Genomic DNA, 26,978 nt, shown 5'->3' on the forward strand with positions numbered 1-26,978 from the left:
ACGCAACGCGAAGCTCACAAGCAATTGTGGAGGTGCCATGCTAGCTCATGATGTGTCGAGAGAGAAGACGACCGACCGGGCACACACGGCATGTCAATTCATCTCTGAACATGCATGGTGTGCACACGGTCATGTGCTAACCCAGCAGCGTCAGATGAAGTACGGTGTGGGATGCACGTCTTCGGTCAGATGTGAGTACTGCTACAGAATCTGAGAAAATACTCATCAATTACTCAAAGACCACCGAGCAAAGAAGTCCTTCCTCCGTTCCAAATTACTCGTCATACAAATGGATATATCTAGTACTATACATCCATCTGAGCGACAAATAATTAGTTCAATGGGTCCTGTATTACGTAGTACTCGATGTGGGGGTTTGTTTGTTTGGTTTGGACAAGCAACGATCTACAAGCTAGGCTGAGAACCAAGGAGAAGGTGCCCAGCATTTACCGCCATGCTGAGTCGACCTAGCAAAGCTCTACGTACTACGTAGTGGTATTAAATAGGGGGTGCCAAGCATGCAAACACCTCTCACCAACGCCCACACAACCATCGGAGCGATTTCCATCCAGCCAAAATGATAGTCATGGAGACGGAGCCAACCAAAATGCTCTCCTCTCTCGCCACACTTCCCCTGCTGCTGCTGCTGATGGCCACCGCCGTCGCCCCCGCGCCGGACCTGGCAGCCGTGCCCGCAGAGCAGGCAAGGGCGCTCCTCACCTGGAAAGTCAGCCTTGATAATGAAAGCCGGTACACTCTGCGGTCCTGGGAGAACACCTCCGCGCCCTGCAGCTGGCGCGGCATCAGATGCACAATGCACCGGCGCCAGCCAGTGATCAGTGGCATCTCCCTGCGGGGGAGGCGGCTGAGAGGTTCGCTGGGGTCGCTCAACTTCTCGGCGCTGGCGACCCAAGCGCACCTTGACCTCTCGCACAACCACCTCGCCGGGAGCATCCCTCCTGACATCAAGGCCCTCGTGGAGCTTGAGAATCTCCTTCTGCAAGGCAACCAGATAAGAGGCTCAATCCCACTAGGTCTAACAAACCTCACAAAACTCCCTTCCTTGATGCTTGATGAGAATGAAGTCTCTGGTGAAATACCAAGGCACATAGGCAACATGACCAATCTCATGACACTCACCTTGTCATACAATCACTTAGTTGGTCATATCCCTTCTGAAGTAGGCCACCTAAAGAACTTGGTTACGTTAGATTTGTCTAGTAATAATCTTTTTGGCTCAATCCCACGCAATGTAGGTAACTTGACCAAACTCACTACATTGCTCCTTTTCGAGAACCAACTTTCTGACCAAATTCCATTAGAACTTTGTCATTTGGTCAACTTGAATGACTTGCGCCTTAGCTTCAACAAGCTGGTAGGTTCCATCCCAAATAGCTTATCAAATTTGACAAAACTCACTATCTTGTACCTTGGCAAGAACCAACTTTCTGGGCAAATTCCACGAGAATTAGGGTACCTCATGAACTTGCAGGTTATGTTTCTTAGTGCAAATCAACTTTCGGGGAAAATTCCAAATGACTTGGGTTACACAAACAATTTAGAAGTATTGCTTCTTAGTCACAACACACTCTCAGGTTCCATCCCAAGGAGTCTAGGGAATTTGACAAAAGTCACTAGGTTGGAACTTCAAAGGAATCAATTTTCTGGTCAAATTCCACGAGAATTAGGTTACCTTGTGAACTTAGAATACTTGAGTCTTAGCAAAAATACACTCGCAGGTTCCATCTCAAACAACTTAGGAAATTTGACAAAACTAAGTGCCTTGTACCTTTACCAAAACCAACTTTCTGGTCAAATTCCACACGAGTTAGGTCACCTTATGAACTTGGAAGTGTTCGATCTTGGTTATAACAAACTCTCAGGTTCCATCCCAAACAATTTAGGGAATTCAACAAAACTCACTAAATTGCAGCTTAACGAAAACCAACTTTCTGGTTCAGTTCCTCAAGAAATTGGCAATTTAACGAATCTTGTTCTGTTGGCAATCGCTTTTAACAACCTCTCTGGTGCCTTTCCATCTGGTCTTTGTGCGGGAGGTCGGCTACAATATTTGTCCGCTACGAACAACAAGTTGGTTGGCCCCTTGCCATCAAGCTTGCTAAGTTGTACAAGCCTAGTCAGAGTTCGACTTGAGCGTAATAACCTCGAAGGAGATATCACCAGAATGGGAGCTCATCCAAATCTTGACTATATTGATATCAGTTCAAATAGACTATTTGGTAAATTATCTCATCGTTGGGGTGAGTCCCACAAACTTACCATGCTACGTGCATCAAACAATAATATAACTGGAGTAATACCATCAAGCTTAGGGAAATTATCTCAGTTGAGGAAACTTGATGTTTCATTAAATAAGCTTGAAGGACAAATTCCACCAGAAATTGGCAATATAACAACATTGTACAATTTGAGCCTTTATGGTAACTTGCTCCAGGGAAAAGTGCCACAAGAAATTGGATCGCTGAACAATTTGGAGTATCTTGATTTATCATCAAACAACCTAACTGGGCAGTTACCAAGATCAATTGGAAATTGTCTTAAGCTTCACTTTCTAAAGTTGAGCCATAATCACCTCAATGGCACCATTCCTATCGAGCTAGGGATTTTGGTAAACCTGCAAGATCTGTTGGATCTAAGTGACAATTCAATTGATGGTGCTATTCCGAGTGTGTTAGGTGGTCTTCATATGCTTCAAGCCTTGAATGTTTCTCACAATGCACTCAGCGGCAACATTCAACCGTCATTTCAGAGCATGACCAGCCTCCTATCCATGGATGTGTCTTACAACAAATTAGAAGGGCCAGTGCCACATACTAGGCTCTTTGAAGAAGCTCCGGTCAGATGGTTCTGGCATAATAAGGAATTGTGCGGTGTCGTGAAAGGTTTGACCCCTTGTGATCTTCCTCGAAGTAGTGGACACGGAAAAAAGTCTGGAGCTATTTTATTAGCTATTATACCCGTTGTTCTATCCTTTGGGTTTATCACTGCACTAGCAACATGGCAATGCAGAAAGAAGAAACCCAAGGCAGAAATTGCAAATGTAGTACAACAAACCAAGATGTTCGCCATTTGGAACTTTGATGGGGAAGATGTGTATAGGAAAATTGTTGATGCTACAAATAATTTCAGTGACACTCATTGCATTGGATCTGGAGGAAGTGGATATGTGTACAAAGCTCAGTTATCAACAGGTGAATTATTTGCAGTGAAGAAGATCCATATGGTGGATGATGATGATCAATTTAACCGTGAAATACATGCTTTGATGCATATTAGACATCGCAACATTGTGAAGTTATTTGGTTACTGCTCCGCAACTCAGGGAAGATTCCTTGTGTATGAATACTTGGACAGAGGAAGCTTATCAGCATATTTGAAGCATAAGGAAACTGCTCTTGAATTGGATTGGACAAGGAGGCTAAATATTGCTCGGGATGTTGCTCTTGCTTTGGCTTACATGCATCACGACTGCTTTGCGCCAATAGTTCACAGAGATATAACAAGCAACAACATTTTGCTTGATCTGGAATTTAAAGCCCACATCTCGGATTTTGGTCTAGCGAAAGTACTAGATGTGGATGCGTCAAACTGCACAAGTCTTGCCGGCACAAAAGGATATCTTGCCCCAGGTAAAATTTACCTCTGTATGTTGGTTACAGCAAAATGCTATCATATTTTGTAAGGACCATGATACAATTTTTCTCTAGTTTATACAGTGTACATTAGTATACCTCGGTTATCAACCATGGCTAGATATTTTACATATTGAATGTTTTTGTCTTCTCTGAGTGGACTACATGTTTAAATATGCAGGAGCAGCATTGATGAAACGTTGGCATAGTTTAAATAGTTGGAAGATATATGTCTGTAACATGACAATATTTTAAATATAGTTCTATGCATTCTGCCTCCAAAGTTTAGATAGCTAGCTTTATATACACAAGGATCGCGCATGGCTCTAATCAAACATGTTAATGGCCATGTTTCATTTTCTGTTCAAAATTAATAATTACCAAAGTTAAGTTTGTGTGAATTAGTTAAGGTGCATTTTGCATTGTCTTATAATTATCAAAAGTTCAAAACTAACTCTACATTGATGTTTCTTCAGAGCTTGCATACACAACAAGGGTGACAGAGAAGTGTGATGTTTATAGCTTCAGAGTGCTCGTTCTAGAGCTGTTCATGGGACATCATCCAGCGGATCTCCTTTCATCCATGGACAACCCCAACAAAACTATATTACTTGGGAACTTGCTGGACACCCGTCTCCCACTCCCTGAAGCTGAGACCGCAAGTGAAATATTTCAAGTAGTTGCCGTCGCTGTTCGGTGCATAGAGCCTGATCCATCGCACCGTCCAACGATGCAGCAAGTGATTAAGGTGTTCTCAACAGCTGAACGGTCACCTGCTAATAATCTTGATTATCTCCACACTGCCATTGCCATCCCCGCATGCTCGTCCTGACCCATGAACGTCAGTGCAGTTAGCAGACTGTTGTTTTTCTTCGGTTTGATTATGTAGACACTGTCCGTAAGACATAAGTTTATCTGTATGGCAGTTTGTTTTCTGCATTACCCTTCATGCCCTATACTAGTAATACGTACCATACGTAGCTGCCGGTTTGTATGACAATTAGCTACATATAAATAAATGTGTGTACAGAAGACAGAGCTCCTCCTATTTCTTCAAAATCATTAACAGAAAATCCGTTTGGGCCCTTGTAGCCATTACAAAATGATCCACCCTTCAGCTATTGCGTGTCACTTGCGGGCTGCAACAAGATCCATTGGTTGCTTATCAACAAGAATATGATGGGTTAAATTAAGCACCATTAGAAATAATACATGTATCTTTGTTTTTCTGTGTGCGTGAAACAATTAGATTATAGCTAGTCCCCGCAATAAATAAATAACTAGATTCTAGCTAGAAAATATGCCACACAGAAATGATTCTAGAATTGCAAATTATTTCTTTTACTGGCTCAGTTTCTGGTTTCAGAAGCAAGAGCAGAGACCGGAAAGAACTATAAAGACAGAGCCCTAAATTGTGATTTTAGCATTTTTGGTCTACTAGTGATATGATTCACATCAGGCTAGAAAGATAAGCTACTACTCCCTCTGTCCCACAATATAAGATTTTTTTCTAGCTATGTTAGCTTGAAAAACGATCTTATATTGTGGGACAGAGGAAGTATCAACGTGATGAAATATGAAACATTGTTTGTCTATGCACGCTATAAGTATTAATGAGCTGGTTTCCAGGGATAATGTACATGCAAGTATGCAACCATCTGAACCTATATTCTTCAGGCTGGTTTCCTTCCTTCCTTCCTTCCTTCCTTTTTCCATGTTGATGTGTTTTTCTTCATTTCAATTAGTAAGTAGTGCAGTGCAAGTGCAAAGACCGGAAAGAAGGACAAAGAGAGAGCCCTTGAACTTTAATTTTTTTTTTTTGGTCTACTAATGATATGATCCATATCAGACTAGCAAGATAAGCTAGTATTAACTAGACGACATATGGAGAAGTGTATGTTTATATACGTACACTGCAGGTATTAATTAGATTAACTAATCAATCGAGATCAATCAATGCTGGTCTTTGATCTATACTGACAGAATATAACTGTCTCGGATTTCTACACTTGTCTCCTCTCTAAAAACAACCAAGGAAATAGGTATATGGTACACAGCAAGAAATGTTTCTGTCTGATGAATACATTTTTGTATCCGTGTTTAGAGCTGTTCTCAGCAGAACCATCTGTTTAGGATACAACCATCTTTTACACTACTCGGGGGGTGGGGGGGGGGGGGGGGGGGGGGGGGGGGGTGGATCACAACAAAAACCTATCTTCCGACTGCCAATTGCCTCGAATCGACCATGAGGCGTCGAAATGCATATCTGAATATGAACGCTCGACGTCCTCGCCGAGGCGTCGGCACTTGTCAGAGATGAAAAGCTTGCCCTTGGGCACAGTTTCTCCATGGACCCATCTGGTGGCCCGTTGACCGGGCGCACTTGATCTCGTAAAGTTTTGGCCACAAATTTTCTGGTCACTGTGAGCAGAGCCAAAGGGCTAACTAGAGAAGAACCTCAAAGGCTTTGAATCATGGGATGAAAACAGTTAACTGCAGAAGTGCAAAAAAAAAAAAAAAACTCACGAGACACTGATCCATCATAGGCTGTTCACCCTGTTTCCAGAGTTCTACAATTGCTTCCTCCAAAATTGAAAGGACACAAGGTTTGGTTACTATTTCAAATGCAGATACTGCACACAAAACAGAACAATTTTGTGAAGGAACTCGTGGTAAGAAAATGGAAAGAGAACATCAGCAGTGATTTCTACTAGGCACCTGAAGAAAGATCCAGCTCAGCACCTGGCCATCTTGATGAGAAACCCTAGCTATGCTTTGAATACTGAGAGTTTCCAGTTCACAATATTCTAGCATATTCGTAGGCAGTTCAATATTCTAGCTTACCTGCCGGAGATCCATTGATGATGATGATGATGATATCTGTCTTTTGAGACCAAGGCCTGGATTCCAAACACAATACTCCAGCGACTTCACCTTTGTGGACCAGTGAAGGCAGAAGGCAGTGGACAAAGATGGGAAATCAAGCATCTGCTTTGCTCTGTTTGCCTCTCATCGTTGTTGCCTTGCCTGTAGCTAGCTTTCCTCTGCTATGCTCTGTTTTCTGAACTCTGAATACTTGCATGTAGCTTCCTCTGCTTCTGCTCTATTTTCTAAACTCCTGTATATTTGGCTGTAGCTTCAGGTCAGTTTCGGGCATCAGGTCGACTCCATTAGGGGCTTGAAAATCATCCGCCTTCCGACCACAGGACGGGCGGATGCTGCCACCTCACGTTCATGGCGGCTGCTGTCTATCCCCTCTTTTTTTTAGCAAGGAATACACACTAGACTGTATGATATTTAAATTTTGCAAACGGCCTCGGATTGAGATGATTCAACAGGCAAAACCGTTCGCCGCGACGAGGTGAAGAATTTTCATGTTAAACACATTTCCAATTGAGATAGTTTTGAGGATGTTATCTACAAGCCAAAAAGTGGTGTCAATAGGGTCCGCATTGAAGATCCCTGACATGGTCGTGTATGTTTGCCTGCCGTGTGTATGCTGCAAGTAGAATATTCCAACCAAAATATGATGTTATTTGTGTCCCTTAACTTTCATATACCAGAAACTTTGTTACAGTAGAATATTCCAACAAGGCAATCACCATTCGTTGAAATAAGTTAGACCGGACACCTAGCTGCAGACTGTTCCAGAGGCGTCACCATTCCCTAGCAGTGGCTGGTGAAAAGGACAATGTCAATCAGCATCAACATGGAAAATGGCCGATGACCACCAAAGTCATGCAGAGTTTTCCAGGGAGAATGTCGACCATATCTTGGTCAGCAATGGCTGTCACCATCATTTCAAAAAGGTTGGTCTGTATAAATATAATACTCGAATTATTCAGCCTTATATTAGTCAGCAAAGGCTGCACTGAATATAGATAAACATTGCCAAATCTTTGATTATTTTTCATAATCTCCTGAGTGCACTGCGTTCATCACCCAAGGCGAAATACTTCACAACGTGTCCGAGATGAGACCGATCGTACCTAGTGCTAAGCGCTTGGCAGCAGCCTGTGTAGCTGTAAGTGTGTTGTGTACACCGGCAGCAAATCAATAATCTAGATTCTAGTTTCTATCAGGTATTTTGGTTACGCCAGAAAATCGAAGTGTTGGAATAATCAAAGTATTTTGGGGCCGTGTCACGTGAAGGCCCCAAGCCGGTGGCTGAGTGGTGGGACAGACTCAAGAGTGGGACGGCTAAAAGAAGACCATCCCGAGTAGACTCGAGTGGGACAGACTCCAACCATGGGCCACTCCACTTACTAAAAGAAGTCCATCCCGAGTGTCTCTGTTCTAAGGTAGGGTTCGTTCAGACATGGACTTTGTTCTATGCAAACATATACAGATTGAGTAAGTGTCATCGATGTACTATTTGACCCTTATCCAGAGCTCGAGAAGTGTTGCGTCTGTGGCTAGTATATGATCGAGAGCTCGAGTGGGGTTCCCACGGGCTTAGTTAAGTTTCCTGATGCAGTAGATTCGGCGCTGTAGATCGAGTATCTAAATATCACGAAGTCTGGTGTGTATTCTCCTTGCTAACGGAAAGAGATTTAGCAGCCGCCATATACGTGAGAAGGCAGCATCTCCGCCCGTGCTCTATTCGGAAGGAGGAAGATAGTCTAGTGCGACATTTGTTCAAAAGAAAGTCTAGTGCGACACCTGAAACCACAAGCTACAAACAAGTGTTCAGGGTTCAGAAAGCAGAGCAAAAGCAGAGGAAGCCACAGGCAAGTGTTCAGAGTCCAGAAAGCAAAGCAAAAAACAGAGGAAGCCACAGGCAAGTGTTCAGTGTTCAGAAAGCAAAGCAAAGCAGAGGAAGCGCACTTACAATATGTATCTGTATATGCATCAGTTCTGATTGTCCATCTTTGTCCACTGCTTTCCGCCTTCAAAGCTCGCTGATAACCCACTGAGTCGAGCCAGCAACCCGGTGAAGATGAAGTTTGCAATCCAGGCCCTGAGCTCGAAACACAGACAAAATTAACAGCATCATCATCGAGGGATCTCCCGCAGGTAAGCTGGCTGGGATGCCCGAAGAACAGTTCACGGTCGACACTCCTGTTGAGAATTCTTCAGATTTTGTATACACAAATTCAGACGCAAACACGTTCGGTTTTGCTTATCATACTTTCTGCCTAGGCATCCTTCTGCTAAAAGGTTCCTTCTGTCGATGATTCTTCAGATTTGGTTCACCAGTCTGAGCCTTTCGTTCGGCAGTCTGCATGTCCTTTATGACAACATGTTTAGCATTTGGATTATGCAGCGCGTGTTGAAAATGTTGTTGCAGAGGCTGGCCCTTGTCATCGGGATAAATGAGAGGATGATACCAGTTGTCAAAGATGCAGCTTCATTGGCTATGTTAGACCGTTACAGAGTTTACTTCACTTGCTGGAATTATGGCACGCCATTGTGCTTGGAGGGATGGTCTTCCAGAACATATTGCACAAGCACTGTTTGAGGTAACACTTCCAAGGTTCTCTGGTGTTGCGTTTCCGAAAACAGATGCTGGTATCACAAACAGCAGCTGAAGTGAGAAATCATATCGTTCAAGTTTTATGCGCTTAACACCTTTGCTGAAATTTATGGAAGCGTCCTGGGTTTGTTGCTGACGGTCTTGCTATGTGGATACTTGCAGATGGAAGCATTCTCAAGGACTGAAGATTTTCCAAAAATTGTCGAGGGCTCAAGGCGTATTCAAGGCCAGTTCGAATAATACATGGAAAGCAAATTGAGTCTGCTTGGGAGGTACTGGCTGTTTTTACATAGTTATGTACTGTCATTATAACTCAGAGTGCAGCTTGAATTATGAAGTAAGCTTGCCGATGTGGTATCCATCAACGGCCTGCCTCACCGTGAATGCAACACGCAGATCAATGCAAGCATATTCGAGAAAGATGAAGAAAAAGCCATGTGGAGCGCCTACTTGGAGGTTGCCGATAAGATCCATCCTGGTACACAAGCCTATCTTCATTCCTCAAAGCGACAAGCTTCAGATGCACGGTTCATGCAGCTCAGCTCACATGTGTTCTGTTCACCGCTCTTGCAGGCGTTGGCGTCAAAACTTTGCCGAGGCTTCTCTGCTCTTGATACAGCCCCTGGAGGTTTTCTTCAATAACGTTTTCGTCATGGCGGTGAGCACAAATCTATGCATTTCAAGATCTCATGATTCATTTCACTTTTACCGTTAGAAGAACAGTGTATATACGCACATGTACCTTGGCTAATTGATCATGTTTGTATATGGTGATGGCTCATGCGACATGAAGATCAGTAACAATCGGCTTGCGCTGCTACAAAAGGTTGCGAGTTTGACCAAGGGGATAGCTGATCTCTCGGTTTTACCAGGGTTTTAGTTAGCCTTGAGGCGGGCTGAGAGCATGCGTCGCATCTTTTAGCGGGTGTCATTAAGTTGGAGCCGCATTTATATATTTTTACATTTGTTACTGGTCATTCATCTGGGGGAAAATTACTGGTGAGAAGAATGAGAATAAGAATGTAATTACAAGGGTTTCTGTATTAGTATGTTGTTTATGCTTGTTGATTAAATGCATTTTCTTCTTCTATGTTGTGTTACTGATATATATATAGATTGGAGGATGGTGACCCAGAGAAAATTTATTTGGTATTCATTTAGATCTTACTAATTTAAAGCAGATCAGGAGTGCGCTCCCTGATGTTGAGATTTGTTGGTCGATGTATAACTTTGTTTGAAGAAGATTGAAACATTATCAGCTAGCCTTACTTCCTTCTGTTCTGTTCTGTTGGTTCCTGATCATTTTGGTTAATCTTGTAGCAAAAGATATCAGTTAGCTTTTGCCGGGTTGCTGTTGTACTACACGTAGTTGTTTTACCAAGGTCCTTCCTATTACAATGGAAGAAGAAGAGAAATCCTGAGGGCACCTATATATGTTTCTATGTATGTATCAAACCAAAATGTTGCTTAATTCCTCGTCTGTGATGTGACTTGCTTTTACCCGTGTATGATATGGTTGCATCTTGCATGTAGTATAAAAAGTGTAAGATTCTACTTAACATTTATTTCTGTTTGGACCTGCCTACAATGATCGACGTTAGTCTGTGGAGTTTTTTTCCCATTAACTTAAAGTAGGAATGAAAAAAATGAGAGCATAATATGGTAATCTAATTCGTTCCACCCGAAGACGTTTTTGCAAGTTATGTTAGCTGCCAAAAACGTTTTATATCATGGGTTACCTCTGTCCCTAAATACAAGACAGTTTTGCATATTATATATTGAAATAAAAAATGAACAAGTAACACCGGCCGGCTGGCCATGAAGATACGGAAGCTTGACTAAATATTACAGTAGCACCCAAAAATGTATAACTTGGACGGCAAAGAAGAAACTGCGTGCGTGCGTGCGTGCGTGCGTGTAACAGGAGGAAGGAGGAGGAAAGCCACAGACAGCATCAGATGGAGGAGTAGGTAGGTAGGTTTGTTCCTCATTTTTCGCACCCACCTACTTCATGCATCTTCAACAGGACGGTCAAAATCTCATGCATATATGGAGGAGGAAAGCCTGGAAGGTGTCAGCACGGTGTTCCTCGATCGGTGCAAGGCTTACTGAAATGAAAACGAAAAACTTCAGCATGGAAAGAGCCAATAAGATTACAAGTGAGTGGGAAGCCAGCACCATGGATTACCTCAGCAATACTTGTCCCGAAACCCAATCACGCTTCTTCCTGGATCTCGCCTGTCACACTGCTGGAAAGTGGAAACCTTTCCGCTCTCTTTCGCTGGAAAAGTCTCTTCCTCCCCCGCCGCGATGTCGCCCGTCCCACTGTTCCGAGTGTTGTCCATCTTGCTTGTCCCACTGCTGGAAGCATGTCCGCGCTCCTCATTTGCTGGAAAATCCTCCCGCTTGCGACCAGAGACAGAAAATTCGATCTCGTTGGGATGCTCCTGGGCTTCTTTCCTCACGACGTCAATCATGGTGCTCATGCACAGGCTGCTCTCTGCAGCCCCTCCGTACCATTCCTCGTTGCATCTAAACTTGACACACCATAGGCATTGGAGGTGTTTGATACCCATAGCCAGAGGATGTTTATTTGCAGGTGGAGGTGGGCCACCATAGAACTGGAACTCGAAGTGGACTACATGCAGCCTCGGCATCGCTCCTTCCTGGAAGGTAAACCGCGGCACACAGCGGCTGTCAACAACGAGTGTCCAGAGCCTTGGGAATCCTTCACCGCTGATGGCTATGGGCTTTCTTGGGATGACTACGAGCCTTAGCGTGAGATACTCCAGGTTGGGCATCTCCCGTAGAATCTTGAGATCCTGCTCCTCTAGTTTGCAGATACTGATATCCAAGGAGCCAAGGTCGTTCAAGTGATCCTTGATCCACCGTGGAATGTGCATGTGTTTCCTGCCGACGATTAGGCCCCCCCTATAATCAGTCGAACTAACCAGTTTAATGGACAGAATCTCCCCGGCTAACTCAGACACAAGATCACTCTTCTTCCAGGCTTGGCGGACGCACTCAGGCACCCCCTCCAATTTTGGGAGCTGACTTGCTTCCCATGGTAGTGCGATGATGGTCGAGTCTAATTTCAAAATCTCCAGCTTCTTCAGCCCTCGGATTTCCCTTGGTATCCTCACCACCCCTGTACCATTCAAGAGCAGCCACTTCAAATTCTCCAGTTTCCACATCTCACGAGGCAGCTGTGTGAGCCCTTCGTTGTAACTCAGGTTCAAGGTCTCTAAATGATGCAGGTCCCCAATTTCAGTGCCTAGCCTTGTGATCCTTGTATCACCCGCATCCAGCGTTTTCAAATGCTGCAACTTCCAAGTCTCCGGAGGCAACTCTTCGAGCTTGGTGGCATACAGGTTCAGATTCTTCAAATTCTGGAGGTTCCCAATCTCACGTGGCAGTTCCGTGAGACTGTTATAGCTCAGGTCCAGAGTCTCTAAATGTTGCAGATCACCTATCTCCCTGGGCAGCTTCGCCAGCTTAGCGTTTCGACTCACGACCAGAGTCTTCAACTGTTGTAGGTCTCCAATCTCACTGGGTAACTCTGTGATCCATGTAAATCTTACCTGCAAAGTCTCCAGATGTTGCAGCCTCACTATTTCCAGTGGTATCTCACTGATTCCTGTCCCTTCTAGGCCGAATAGGTGCCTCACAGAGAGCAGTCCACATATATCCTTCACATGATGAATCCCAAGAGCCTTTCTGACTTCAACATCCCCCAAAAAAATCAAACGATACTTTTCGAATACAAGATATTGCTGATGATATTGAAGATCCAACACCCGCACACGTTCCAACTTCTCAAAAGGGACATATCTCTTAGCACCTTCAAAAACAACAAGAGATCGAATCTGGGACCAATCCAGTTCCAACAAGGTATCCACCACCTCCACCGCACCGTCATCAACTAGATAATCATCAATACATAGCCGATGGATTGGACATGCATATGGCGGTGTGATGTCGGAACTGCAAGTAATGAAATTATCTTCACGCAATTTCCATCCAAGGAAATTTCGCATCATCGGATTCATTTGGTAGCAGGGCATAACCAACGGACCCTCCACATGCAGCATAAATCCCTTGTTGCAAAGCTCTTCGAAATAATCTTTTCCTGTATCCTCTTTATAAATAAATCCTTCAGCAACCCATCTCATGACAAAATCATTCATGTGAAAAGGGTAATTCTCAGGGTATATACTGCAGTACAACAAGCAGGTCTTCAACATATGGTGAGGAAGATTGGTGTAGCCAAGCTGCAAACTCTCTACCAACGGTTCAAACCCTGGAGTGTTCTGAATTCCACTTTGCTTAGCTTGCTTCTCAATCATATCTTGCACATCACATGCCTTTACATGCACCCCTAGTTGTTCTTGTTGCTGTCAGACCATTGCCATTGCTGAAAACATGCAAAGTAGTGCTAACGGCACGCCACCACACATGCGCACAACAGGATGGTCACAGTCAAAGCCTTCTCCAACAATTTCAGGCTTCATCCGAGCAACGACATCTTCCTCTTCCTCATCGGGCATGTAGAGCCAGTTTGTATCATGTCCGTAAAACCATCTTTCCTTTTCAGAACTCCATATAGGATTCATTCTGATGTAGAGCTTGCTATTATCCAAATCATCTCCTGGTAGAGAAGCAATACGAGTTGTGATGAAAATTCTACTGCCAAGATTATTTTCTGGAAAAGACCTCCTGATGATGTCCCATTCTCCATGATGCCATATGTCATCAATTATTACTAGGTACCTAGGCAAGTTGGTTGCACGTACAATTAAGATAGTTAGTAGACAGCTTTACCAAATTTAGTTAGTGGACAATTTGAATTTAGTTAGCAGTGCACATTTCAGAAGACATTAACTAAACAGAGGCTCTTTTTATAAACTTGCGCACCTTTTGTTCTCCAGGAAACTGGATATGGTGTGGATGATATGTTCCTCTGTTCTTGCTTGGGTGCCAGTAGGTGGTTCAGCTCCTAGTTGTTGGAGAATGCTTGTGAGAACCTCCTTCATGTTGGGAGTTGGAGTGACGGACACAAAAGCCTGGGACTGGAACTTATTTCCAATCTCCTCATAGACAAGGCTGGCAAGGGTTGTTTTCCCCACACCGGCCATTCCAACAATGGATGCCATTTTGAGTTGCAGCTGCACCGTTGTGGCCTCTTCTTCTCCTCCTCCTCCTACCAGATATGTGATGAGGTCATTCCTCCATTTTCCCATACCGACCAGCTCCGCCGCATCCTTGTGGACAAATGGAGCTCGAGGAGGAGGCGGCGGTATTCTGGGGTTGGTGTTTTTCTTCCTTGAAAATAAGTTGGAGATGGGTTGAGCAGACTTGTTCGTCCACTTGTTGCGGCACCGGACTACCACGTCGTCTACTCTTGTCCTGAAACCTTCGAAGGGGCTAGCTTCGATCTTGATCTGCATCATCAGGTGCTTGTTTCTGCGGCTGGGCTCCATGGTGAGGATGAAGTCGTCGATGGCGTCATGCATATCATCGGCGAGGTCCAGCGCTTCCTTCTTCAACTCCTTGGATTGCGCATCAAGAGTCTCCTTCCCCCATACCATCCAAAGGATAGAGTGCACATACTTGAGCTTGGATTTTATGGACTTAACGTCCTTGCGAGTCCGGCGCCGAAGCTTGTACTTGCTGCCCAGCAAAGTACCCAGCTTTGCTACGACGGGTCCCAGGACCCCCGTGGCTGCTGTCACGGGAGCTCCCTCCCCCTCCATGGCTCAGCTAGGCCGTATGCACTGGAGCTGAAGGAACAGGCCTAGCTCCGGCTCCTTCCCGGGCTGCTCTGTCTCTCTCTCTCTCTCTCTCTCTCTCTCTCTCTCTCTCTGTGTGTGTGTGTGTGTGTGTGTGTGTGTGTGTGTGTGCAGCAAACCCAGAATAGAAGGAGACAGAGTTTCAACTGGCTAACTTGATCCAACCAATAAGAAAATGGTTCTTTCTCTTCATGATCTGGCAATGTACAAGCGAAGCCAGAAACGGGATTCTCTTTTTCCTTGAGTAAAAAGAGCAGGAATCTTTTATCCAAGAATAGAGTGCCTGTTGGTGGATGCTTTCCTTGGAAAACGAGCAAAGCTACTTGTGTTCTTTTCCAAAAGAAAAAGAATCGTTCTTCCTTTTTTTTCCTTTTTCTTTTGAAAGGTCCCTCCCTCGTGATTCCATCTCTTTTTCTCTTTTTGAGCTTGCCATTTTGCTTTGAGCGCTTTAACGTAATGATGAATTTATGATGTGTGCGATCCTTTGGTGTCTTGCATAATCCAGAGAAAATGTTGCGCCTGATAAATGACGAAATGACGCTAATGAAAAATGTTGCATCTTGTTCCTTTGGTCAAGTCCCCCTTCCACACCTTTCCTGGTGTCTTGCATAATCCAGAGAAAATGTTGCGCCTGATAAATGACGAAATGACGCTAATGAAAAATGTTGCATCTTGTTCCTTTGGTCAAGTCCCCCTTCCACACCTTTCCTCGAATAATTCAATAACGCGTCACCACTTCTTTTTTCTTTGTGTCTTTGGGGTGACATGCTCCAGGAATGATGCTTCCCTTCTCAAAGGTGCAAAGTTCCATCATGATGTCTTTGTGTCTTTGCACGGCCATGGCCATGATGTCAGTCATGCATGCAGCAAGCAAAGCAGCAAAAGCAAAAGCCCAGCAGCTTGCCAACTTCACTTGTGTCCACCACCATCCTCGGTTCCCCAACCTCTACCTGGCAAACCAGTCTAACAAAGACGCTGGCACCGCTTGCAGTGTTCCTCCATCTGCCTGCTAAACCCTCTGCCCGGCCGGGAGCCACTACGCAGGCCACCGCTGCTGACACCTTCGACGGCGGCCACCGACTGCTAAAGCCTATTTGGCGGCCAGTATCGCAGGTGCCCACCTCTCGTGTCCCCCCTTCTTTGTTTCTCTCTTCTTTTTGAGGGAAGAGAGGAAGAGAGATCGAACCAATCAGGAGCATAGCCTCTTGTTTTCTTGCCATGTTGACAAGAAAACTAGGAAGTATGTAATGTCTACAATTGCCTGAAAATTAATTTCATAACTGTGCAAGCATGGACAAAAGTTGCGATACCTACATTTTGTTGATTTTCGTTTCAATCTTGTGGTTAATTAGCCAGATCTTCTAGCCGTACTACAGGGTATACTAGATGCCTAATAAACAGAGTATTATCTACTAGCATCTACCTTCTATCGGTGAGTAAATTTCCACCTGAGTACAAATTGCCATATTTCCATAGGTAGGTTATCGGGTTGGGGACAATTTAGTGTTTCATGTTCTGACTATATGTGCCTAGCCTTTACCTAAATTATTTTTCTCGCCATGATTGATGACCCGCCTTTATGCTGTTTTTCCGTTTCTTCTATAGACTAGCTCTGTCTATACTTGATTTTAACTTTCTATGGCCCACTCATCCTTTGCTGCACTTGCAACAACAGCGAAGGTGAAGATGGAGATTGTGGTGGGTGCATACTTCAGCGACCAGCAGCTTATTGTCCAGTTTGCAGGTGCCGCTTCTGCCCCCAACTCCAATTTCTGTTGTCTGGTAGCTTTTTGTTCCACTTGCCATGGCAGTTGATCTTGGCAACCTACCATCATTGCGAGCATGTTTTTCACTCAATTAATTAGCACTATGACATATAAAAAGTACAAATTCGAAAATCCCATGAAGTGCATAACGTCCACAATTTCCTCAGCATTATATGCAATCTTCATTTTTGATTAGTGGTGTTGATATATATTGTGGTTAGCAAATTCTATATGCAAAAAATACAGTCATTGGTAAAACTTTTGTTCGTATAATTTCTTTGATTGGGGGCAAATTGGTATTCGCTAGAAATGTTCCATGATCTGATTGTGGAGCTTTTTATGATTAATTATTTTTCTAGCCATAATTCATGCTGACCCTTATCTTCCTTTTTCCGTTCCTTTCATAGATCAACAACTGCTGAGCACTGTCTTTGCACATGCAAGTTACAACAACCGGGGGCAGATTGTTGTAGTGAAGAGCACAGAGAAGGAAGATGGAGTTTGTAGTGGGTGCTTCGGAAGCCACCATGAGATCTCTCCTAGGCAAGTTGGGCGGCCTCCTTGCCCAAGAGTACACTCTGATCCGTGGTGTCTGCGGCGACATCCAGTACATCAGCGACGAGCTCGCCAGCATGCAGGCCTTTCTTGGCGACCTCGGCTCTGCCCTGGATGACCATGATCGCCGGCTCAAGAACTGGATGAAGCAGATTCGTGACATGGCATACGACATGGAAGACTGCATCAATGACTTTGCTCATCGCCTCCCTCAGGACTCTCTCAACGATGCAAGATGCTCCTTCATCGTGACGATAGTCTACGAGATGTGGACGTTCTGGCCTCGCCGCGACATTGCCTCCAAGATTGCCGAGCTCAAGGTCCGAGCACAGTACATTGCTGAACGACGCAGCAGATATGGAGTGAACAATCCAAACCCAAGAACAAGCTCCGAAGCCGGAGCAACCCATGTTGTTACGTATGGCATTGCTGAGCATTTGGTGGCAAGCCGTCAGCTCATCCGCACACAGAACCCCGTGGGAGTGCAGGTGGACATGGAGAAGCTCCAGGGTTGGCTAACCAAACATGATAAAGGCTCTCATCGAGCCGTTGTGTCCTTGATTGGATTCGGTGGTGTGGGAAAGACCACCATTGCCATGGCATTGTACCGAGATTTCAGGAATGAATTTGACTGTCGGGCATCAGTCATGGTGTCTCAGAACTTCGATGAAGATGAAGTCCTAAGGGATTGTCTTGGGCAAATCAAGCCAGCAGACAGTCAAATCAAGACAAAGGAGGAGGTGCAGGAGGGAAGCAACACAGGGAAGGTGGAGAAGAACAGCCTAGCAACCAACATTAAAAGTTCAGTTAAGCGAGTTGTGCCACTGCTCTCTGGTCACAGGCCGCAAAGCAATGATGGCAGCATGCAGAGTAAGATAGAAACAATGAATCGCGACCAACTTATTGAAGAACTCAAAACGCGCCTGCTTGGAAGGAGGTACCTCAAAATCATTTCCTTGTTTTTTTCTAAATTACTCGTAGTAAGTTAGTAACGACTGTGTATATGCATCAAGTGTCTAAATTGTAGTAATGCTGCGATAAAATTGTGTTGTTTACCACAGCAATTTCATTCTGAAGTATGTACAATGGTGAAAGAGAAAAGGGAAATTTTTTCAGAAAATAAAAACCATATCTAACTAGTTGAGCCTTGATAATTAAACACCTAGTTAAAGTTGCACAACGAAGTTTCGTAAAAAAAAAAAAGGTTGCACAAGGAATAATTGTGGATATTTTATAACTGAACCTCAACTTGTTACCAATAGCAAATTTTATAGCTGAACCTAGTCAAGTATAAATAAAAATTTCTGTAAAAAAAGTCAGCAGGTAACATACTAAAATTGGACCAAAAACTGGAATCAAAATCAGAAAACTATATCCATCCAATTCATAAAAATATGGCAATTTGGACAAAGGTTGGGTCAAACTAGTTAAATTTGTGTTGAATCTGAACATGTATAAGGCTCTCTTGGACTGTTTGGAGGATTTTTTTTTTCTCAGTGGTATGAACTTAAATAAGCTAAGGATGCTTCTTCTCACTTGTATTTTGTTTCCTGTTTCTTGGCAGGTATCTCCTCTTGATTGATGATATATGGTCTGTACAAACATGGGAGACCATTAGGGTATCTCCTCTTGATTGATGATATATGGTCTGTACAAACATGGGAGACCATTAGGAATTGGTTGCCACATGATAATAATAAGGATAGTAGAGTAATAGTAACTACAAGATTTCAAGCTGTTGGTGTAGCTTGCTCAGAAAGAGATGGAACTGATTATCTGCATACAGTTAATGCCCTAAGTGATGCCGCCTCCAAAAGTCTATTTCATCAGGGTATTCCTGAATCCCCAAGCAGCCAAGAAAGCGAAAGAATGGATACTGTTGGTGCTGAGTCCTCTGAAGGAGATGGAACTGATCATCTGCATTCAGCTGATGTCCCAAGTGATGCCAATGCCAAAGGTCCGTTTGATGACCGTGTTTCTGATCCACAGAGAAGCAAAGAAAGGGGGAAAGAAGAGGTCCATGAGGAGATATGGAAATATTGTGGGGGGCTGCCTTTGGCCATAGTCACCATGGCTGGCCTTGTGGCCTGCAACCCAACAAAGGATAATAACCATTGGAATAAAGTTTGCAAGTCATTATTTCCAGAGCAAGTAGCTCCCCTTACATTGGAGGGGGTGACAAGGATACTTGATTATTGCTACAATGATTTGCCAGCAGATCTCAAGACCTGCTCATTGTACTTGAGCATATTCCCCAAGGGCTCGAAAATTAGTAAGAAGCGTCTGACCCGGCGGTGGATATCAGAATGTTTTGTTGCTGAGAAGCAAGGGCTGAGTGCAGAGGAAGTGGCAGAAACATACTTCAATCAACTTGTAAGCAGGAAGATAATACGGCCCGTGGATCACAGCAGCAATGGGAAGGTAAAATCCTTTAAAGTTCATGACCTGATCCTGGAATATATCGTGTCCAAGTCAAGCGAAGAGAATTTTATTACTGTTGTTGGTGGACATTGGCTGATGCCAACTCCTAGCAACAAAGTCCGTCGACTCTCCATGCAAAGCAGTGGTTCCAAGCATGGGAATTCAACAAAAGGCATGAACTTGTCTCAAGTGCGGTCACTGACAGCATTTGGAAGCCAAAACCGACGACTCCCATTCCATTCATTCAATAATGGAATAATACAAGTGCTTGATCTTGAGGGCTGGAAGGGTTTGACAGATAAGCATTTGAATGACATATGTAAAATGCTTGTGCTGAAGTATTTGAGCCTCAGACGAACAGAGGTTTCTGAGATCCCATCAAAGATTGAGAAGCTCCAGTATCCAGAAACTCTTGACATAAGGGAGACAAATGTCGGGGTGCTGCCAAAAGCTTTTGGACAGCTCAAACAGCTTCGTAGCATGCATGGAGGGAACAAAAACACAAAGAAGGCTTTGAAATTGCCACATGAGAAGAACAAGGAGCCGATGAGAGCACTTCGGATCTTGTCAGGGATTGAGATCGGTGAGGACTCATCAGCTGTAGCAAGCCTTCATCAGCTGACAGGGCTAAGGAAACTTGCCATTTACAAGCTCAATATAAGGGAGGGCGGTCAGACCTTCAAACAATTACGCTCCTCCATCGAGTACCTCTGTAGCTGCGGTCTGCAGACATTGGCAATCAATGATGAGAGCTCTAATTTTATCAACTCACTAGACACCATGACCACTCCTCCAAGATACATCATCGGCCTAGAGTTGTCTGGCAAGATGGAAAGGCCGCCACAGTGGATCAAAGAACTCAATAACCTCTATAAGCTGACCCTTTCTGTGACTGTTCTTCGGACTGACACTTTCAAGCTCATCCAGGACCTACCCAAATTGTTTACGCTCACCTTTACACTCAGTGCAGCCAAGGATGATAGGGACATAGTGGACATTCTTGAGGAAAATAAACAGCTTACCGACAGGGAGATCATTATTCCACCCGGAGGATTCAAGAGTCTAAAGCTGCTTCGCTTCTTTGCAACTCTGGTTCCAAGGCTGAGCTTTGCAGTTACAGGAAAAGAGGTAATGCCAGCACTCGAGAGGATTGATATGCGGTTCGAAGCCTTTGAAGGGATTTACGGCATCGAGACTCTCAAAAGCCTCCAAGAGGTGCATCTCAGTGTTGGTAATCAAGCAGATGAAATAACCAAGTTCTTGGTAGATGATTTGAAGGACACACCCAAGTACTTGGATGAAAAGTACGCCAGCAAGTGGCCAAAGATAATCACCGAGTGAAGAGATTGGAATATGTCACATTATCTTTCATTTGACCAACAAACCATCTGGTACCTATTGTATAATTAAGTGGGGGTTGTTTCATCAAGTATGCGTTGCCTTCTAGAGGGCTAAATAAACAGACTGCATCCATTATTGATTCTTGTAATGCATATGTATGTCGTACTGTTGAATCCGTCACTGATTCTTGTAATTTGTACTTCTATTGTAATGTTACTTCCACTATTGATCTTTTTGAACATACCTCGTGTTCATTTATCGTATGTATATATCACACAGTATGTGTTTGATTGAGATTTCTGTACCGTATATTTAACTAAATAGCAGTCACATGGTTCAGTTGGTGTATGGAGGTCTCTTGCCCAAAGTGCTGGAGTTTTAGGAAGGTAGATTGCCGTCAAATGCATGCAGGCAATGTAGAGTTTGTGTTAACCTATTTTACCAGGAACTCCCGCTTTGTATGTGTTTGACTGTCTTAGCGAAGCAAAGAAGAAACCCCCGTTTTGTATATCAATGCTCGAAGATTTCTTCTTTGTGACCATACTGTGGCAAACTACGCCATGTTTCGTGTTTGGAAACAGCAATTTTTTGTGCTTGGACATTGGCAACAAAGTCATTTATTTTATCATAGGAATCCGTCGCAAGTACCTGCACGACCAGCCCCTCGCTTTCTGCGTCAGGACGGGTGGCTCTCAGTTTTGGCAGTCTGTTGTTCAGCTCCTCCCGGTCCTGCGCATTGGGACATCCATCGTGGTTGGCACCGGTTCGGCCACGCTTTTTTGGTTTGACCGATGGGCAGGTGACCTCCCTTTCGCGGCCCGGTTCCCTAACCTATTCTCCATAGCGGTCGAACCCAGGATCTCCGTCGAGTCGGCCCTTATTGACTTAGGGCGTCTCGCGTTCCAGCGGCCATTTGGGCCGCCGGAGGTTGCCGCTTGGCATGAGCTCCTTGACACAGTGGCCCTCCATGAGCCTGACTTATCGCAACACCTCGACGACCGCCTATCTTGGCGTCTCGAGCCCTCGGGCCGCTTTTCCACGAAGTCACTCTACTGCGCCATCGCACACGCTCCCGGACCAAGCGTCCTCGACTCCATATGGTCTTTTCGCGTCCCCCTCAAGATTAGAATCTTCATGTGGCAATGGATCCGTGGCCGGCTTCCCTCGAGCGTGGAGGTCCTGAGGCGCCAGGGTCCCGGTGATGGTATCTGCCCCTATGTGGGACGGCGGAAACCTCGAATCACATCTTCTTCTCGTGCGTGTCCGCCCAGTTTCTTTGGGGCTGCCTCCGAGAGGTCATCGGTGGCAACTGGTGTCACACTAACTTCCCTGATCTCCTCTCCGAGGTTCAGTCCTCCCCCTAGTCCGGTCGCCACATTAGGTGGTTGCTCATTGGGGTGCTCGCCTGGACGCTGTGGACCGTTTGTAATAAGCTTGTCATTCAACGGGTCCCCCTTCGCCGTGCTACTGACGCTGTGTTCAAATTGTGTGGCTTCTTGCAGCTTTGGCGGCCGCTTAGCCATCACCAGGATCGCGACGCCATCACCTCCATCATCACCGACCTTCGCTTGATGGCTCTCCGCTTTGCTCCGCCGCTCCCCTCGCCACCTCCCGAGCCGGATTAGATCCTTCGATGCTTTATCGAGCGCTGCGGTTGTACCGCCCCCCTTTGTTTATTTTTAGGGCTTGTTGAGCTGTGCCCTCAGCAGAACCCCTTGTATTTCATGTTGTGCTACTCTGTGTGTGTGGGGGTTAACCTTGTGGTACTGAATGGCTCTGGTGGTTTGCTTTATCTATAAAGCGGGGCGAAAGCCTTTTTCGGTAATGTTCAATAGTACCAGTAACAGTTTTTTAAATTTTAGCTGTGTATACATCCAAAATGTAAGGTGACAGAGAGCTCAGGAGAGTAGATCCTACACATTTATCACCGAAATGCATGCTAATCTGAATAGCTAACCAGGAGCAGGGGGAAGAGAACAGGGTACCTCATCTTGGCCGACAAAGCGAAAGAATGACGCAAAGTGTCAGTATGATCTGGTGCCAAGAAACAGAGTAGTTACTACCACTGCATGCATAGCGTGTCGAAATGATTTCCTGGAATTGAGACATAAAAAGCCATGAGCAATCAATTGATCTGCATACACATTAATCGCTTTGGAAATTAAGCACAGGGCAAATAGTTGGAATCACCAAAAACAAGGAGAGCTTAGATGGTTAGATCTGGCCACAGTCAACAGATCATAGTCAAACAGAGTAGTTTAATCACCAAAAACAAGGAGAGCTTAGATGGTATCTTACTGGATGTCTCTGCAATAAGTCAGATCGTAGTCATACCGCAGAGAGCAAAGCTCAACACCCTGCAGGTTACTTGATGGCCAGACTGCAAAGTTCAAACATTTAGGAATGTATATAATGCAATAAAGGACTGAGGGAGTTGCTGAATGGCGCCATACTAACAATTCAACAATTAAACTTGCCTGAATATAATTTATATACAGAACCAGCAGATGACAAATCAAACACAATTTGGGATTTTCAGCAAAACCAAACCCATCCGCTAACATTAATTAATTATAAAAGGACACTGAAACTGCATGTACCTGATCAGCACAGCAAGGTCAGATACCAGTCTTCACCATATTTGCCCATGAGGGTGTATCAATTTCAACAGCACCGTGCATCTCCAATACACTTGTTATTATCGAAACAAGTAGTGCCGGTCCTCTGGTCTATCAGTTTCAACTGAAATACACATGCTATTATCGAGAGCGCACGCCGCCTTATGGCAATTTGATCTGCCCCAAAGTCAGGTGTTCCCTAGCAGGACAGGAGTAAGGATAAACATTTATATACAGAGAATTGACTCTTGCTATTTGTTCAAGATGCTTCTGAAATCTAGTGAATATAAGTAACAAAAACGTGCGCAGTGGTTGGTTGATTCATACCTTGGGAACTTTAGGCAATCTCCTCCTCGCTAATTTTATCTAAATTGGCTCCTCTGGAACTTCCCATAGCTTCCTTCATTTTATCCATAACGGACTCCGATTTGGGACAGCAGGGATCAAACAAGAGCGACAGCTTTGGTTCCTCAATTCCCAACCGAAACACTTATTCTTCTTGTTCTTCATGTCGCCTTTCGATTTCTCAGATGAGCTGCTGCCCATAGCTCAGCATCAGCAATGGCCCTTGCTCAGCTTGCAGTTGCACATCGAGTGCGCCGACCACACGAGGCTTGTGGCCTGCCCCATCAGAGCCTCCTCCTCCTTCCCCTCGCCGGTTTCAGCGACAGAGCCGTCCCACTTCCCCAGCAGTCCTGACGGAAGCGGTGAGCTGGCGCCGCCGCGCGAAAAGTCCCGTGCACGGCAGGCATCTTGCCGAGCGCGGCCGGCGCAGAGGCGCGGAGGACCCGGTTAGGAGCCTCTTGAGGTCGGCGGCGAGCGAGGCGCAGGAGAGCAGCAGGGTGAGTGCGGCGGCGGCGGCGGCGGCGGGGGGAGTCGCCATGGGAGTTCCGATGGGGGCCAGTCGCTTACACTGCTTGGCACTGCACTAGGCCCAGCAGCGCCTAATCTTCTCTTTCTTCTTACATTTTTGTTTTGTTTATATTTTTGAGTAAATTAAAAAAATATCACCTGTTTTTAAATTAAAATATTCATGTATTTCAAAAAGTACTCGCGTATATATAAAAAAATCATGTCTATTGGAAAATTTATTTCTGTATAACAAAAACGTTATCATACAAAAGAGATATATTCTTGTAATTTAAAAACAATGTTCTAGTATGGCCATAAAAAAATTGGTCAATATAAAAAACATATGTATAATTTAAAAACGGTACTCCATGATTCAAAATATATAACATTGTTTGTAAAATGATCATCATATATTTATAAAATTAATGTGTACCTGAAAATATCTCAATGCATCTTTAAAATGTCATCGTGTGCTTAAAAAGTATCATCAAATAATTCATAAATACTAATCATGTAGTATTTTATAAATATTCATGGTGTATTATAAAATTTTCATCATGTATATAGAAAAATTACGACTACGTATTAAAAACTGTGCAGAATTTATTTACAAAGTGTTCATGGTGTATTTAAAAATTGTTCATCGTGCATGAAAAAATGTGCAGCATTTATTTACAAAATGTTCATGGTGTATTTAAAAATTGTTCATCGTGCATGAAAAAATGTCCATTATGCATGAAAAACTCTTTATTGTAAATGTTTATCATGTATTGACAAATGCTCACACGTAAAAAAATATCCATCTTATAATATTAAATGTTCTACAAGAATTAAAAAATTAATTGTAATTAGAAGAATGTTCATCTTCCATTTACAAAAAATATCATGCATTTTAAAGTTCATCATCTATTTAAAGATAATCATAGTGTATTTGTAAGATGTCCAACGTGTATTAATATGTCATCATATATTTGAAACATAATGTATTTGTCAAAACGTTTTATATTTTATAAGAAAGAAGCGGGTAAAATGGTCAAGTGCTCATACTATTTCAAATTTAGAAAAAAATGTTCATGTACTCCCTCCATCACAAAGTTAGTACAAAGTTAAGTCACTTATTCTACGATGGAGGGAGTACTTTTTTTAGGTTAATGTTCAAGTATTTAAAAATATAGTTTAAAAAATGTTTGCATACCTAAATAATTGTGCATATAACTCTTTGAAGAAAACATATATTTTACCTCCTGGGAATAAAGGAAAAAAATGTTGATAGCAATGATATCGTGTTCCGCTTATAATGACTTTTGTTGTTGTTTACGTGCTATGAGATGATCATCTTTGACTGACACCGCTCTTCTGTTCATATGTCATGCAGTAGCTGCAGAAACATCAGCCTGGCCTTCATTCGGAAAATACTAGAAGATATGAATGAGTCTCGGACGAAGTGCGTGAAGAAACATCGGCTTTTTTTAGTTGCTAGATGTTTTGTTTTTGTATTGCATTGGATTCCAAAAAATGTTACTATCAGCAAACTTTATATGTACTATCAGTTACTTCTGAACATCAAGAGTCCCTTGCGCACTTGTTGTTGCAGCTGGCGCTCTGTCACTCTCTCGTCGCTCTGAACTGAAGAACGAAGACAAAGTATTTTGTGCTGCGTGCAACCAACTGCAGCGTTTTCTTCACTTTTATTTATATGCTGTTACGGAACAGATTCTTCCTAGTCTACCGGCCACGTTTGAGCTAACGGCCGCGCCATCCCACGGCCACTCCCACGCTGCCTCAACGCCGCCTTGTCCGGCATGATCTCGTGCCATCCCACGAGAGCGAACACTGCGAAACTAGCTACTACATGCAGAAAACAAAGACTACGTGTATGTACGAGAACAGACTCCCGGTGCATGCTTATTCTGACGAAACTGAATAAATCGACACCTAGCTTAACTGAAGAAGGATGCAGCGGGATTCAGTGTCCAACAGCTCCTCTGCTCAACATATTCATGTGCTCAATGACGAAAGTGACTGTGATTTATCGGCTAAACGCTGACGGTTGCGGTTTCTCTGTGTGTCGTGCTTGTTGTGCAACAGACATAAAGGAAAAGTTACCTGCCGAAGATCCATTGATCATCAATGAGCACTGGGCAAAGATGAACACTAAGAACTGATACAGACTACAATTGTTTCCTCGACTGTGAATACTTGCCTCTCGCTTCCTCTGCTCTAGCTCTGTTTTTTGGACTATGAATATTTGGCTGTACCTTTGATGTGTCATACGCTAATGGCGGCTGGAATCTATCCTCTCTTTCTTTTTAACAAGGATAACAGACACTAGACTGTGTGATACTCGATCTACGGCGGCGCCGAATCTACTTTACCGAAGGCACACCATCCACATCCAGAATGGTTCAAATGTTCAGTTTTTTCTTTTCCAAAGATGAGAGATTCATGCTAGTATTATTTTTGGTATGACCGTAGCACGGGGTCCTCCACCGACGGGCATGAACGGG

General features: G+C 44.0%; 2 protein-coding genes and 1 pseudogene across 2 annotated transcripts in view; 2 read left to right on the top strand and 1 right to left on the bottom strand.

The window, feature by feature from the left end:
* The window catches only part of LOC125524019 (disease resistance protein Pik-2-like), an 88,048-nt gene extending 66,747 nt beyond the window's left edge, over positions 1 to 21,301 (top strand). Inside the window, exons 3-5 of the mRNA XM_048689099.1 lie at positions 17,092 to 18,176; positions 18,804 to 18,858; positions 18,905 to 21,301. Coding sequence (XP_048545056.1) covers positions 17,179 to 18,176; positions 18,804 to 18,858; positions 18,905 to 21,001 — 3,150 coding nt within the window. The 5' untranslated portion in view covers positions 17,092 to 17,178 and the 3' untranslated portion in view covers positions 21,002 to 21,301. The remainder of the gene's footprint in view (positions 1 to 17,091; positions 18,177 to 18,803; positions 18,859 to 18,904) is intronic.
* LOC125525660 (MDIS1-interacting receptor like kinase 2-like) lies at positions 608 to 9,369 on the top strand. Its single transcript, XM_048690661.1, has 8 exons — positions 608 to 1,739; positions 1,905 to 3,650; positions 4,130 to 4,421; positions 6,220 to 6,325; positions 6,790 to 6,795; positions 8,944 to 9,030; positions 9,159 to 9,185; positions 9,292 to 9,369. Exons 1-8 carry the CDS (start codon positions 608 to 610, stop codon positions 9,367 to 9,369), a joined length of 3,474 nt encoding a protein of 1,157 aa, XP_048546618.1.
* On the bottom strand, positions 10,597 to 15,168 carry LOC125524016 (annotated as a pseudogene).
* Positions 21,302 to 26,978: the final 5,677 nt, after the last annotated feature.

The sequence above is a fragment of the Triticum urartu genome, chromosome 7 (genome assembly GCF_003073215.2).
Source record: "Triticum urartu cultivar G1812 chromosome 7, Tu2.1, whole genome shotgun sequence".
Lineage (NCBI taxonomy): Eukaryota > Viridiplantae > Streptophyta > Magnoliopsida > Poales > Poaceae > Triticum > Triticum urartu.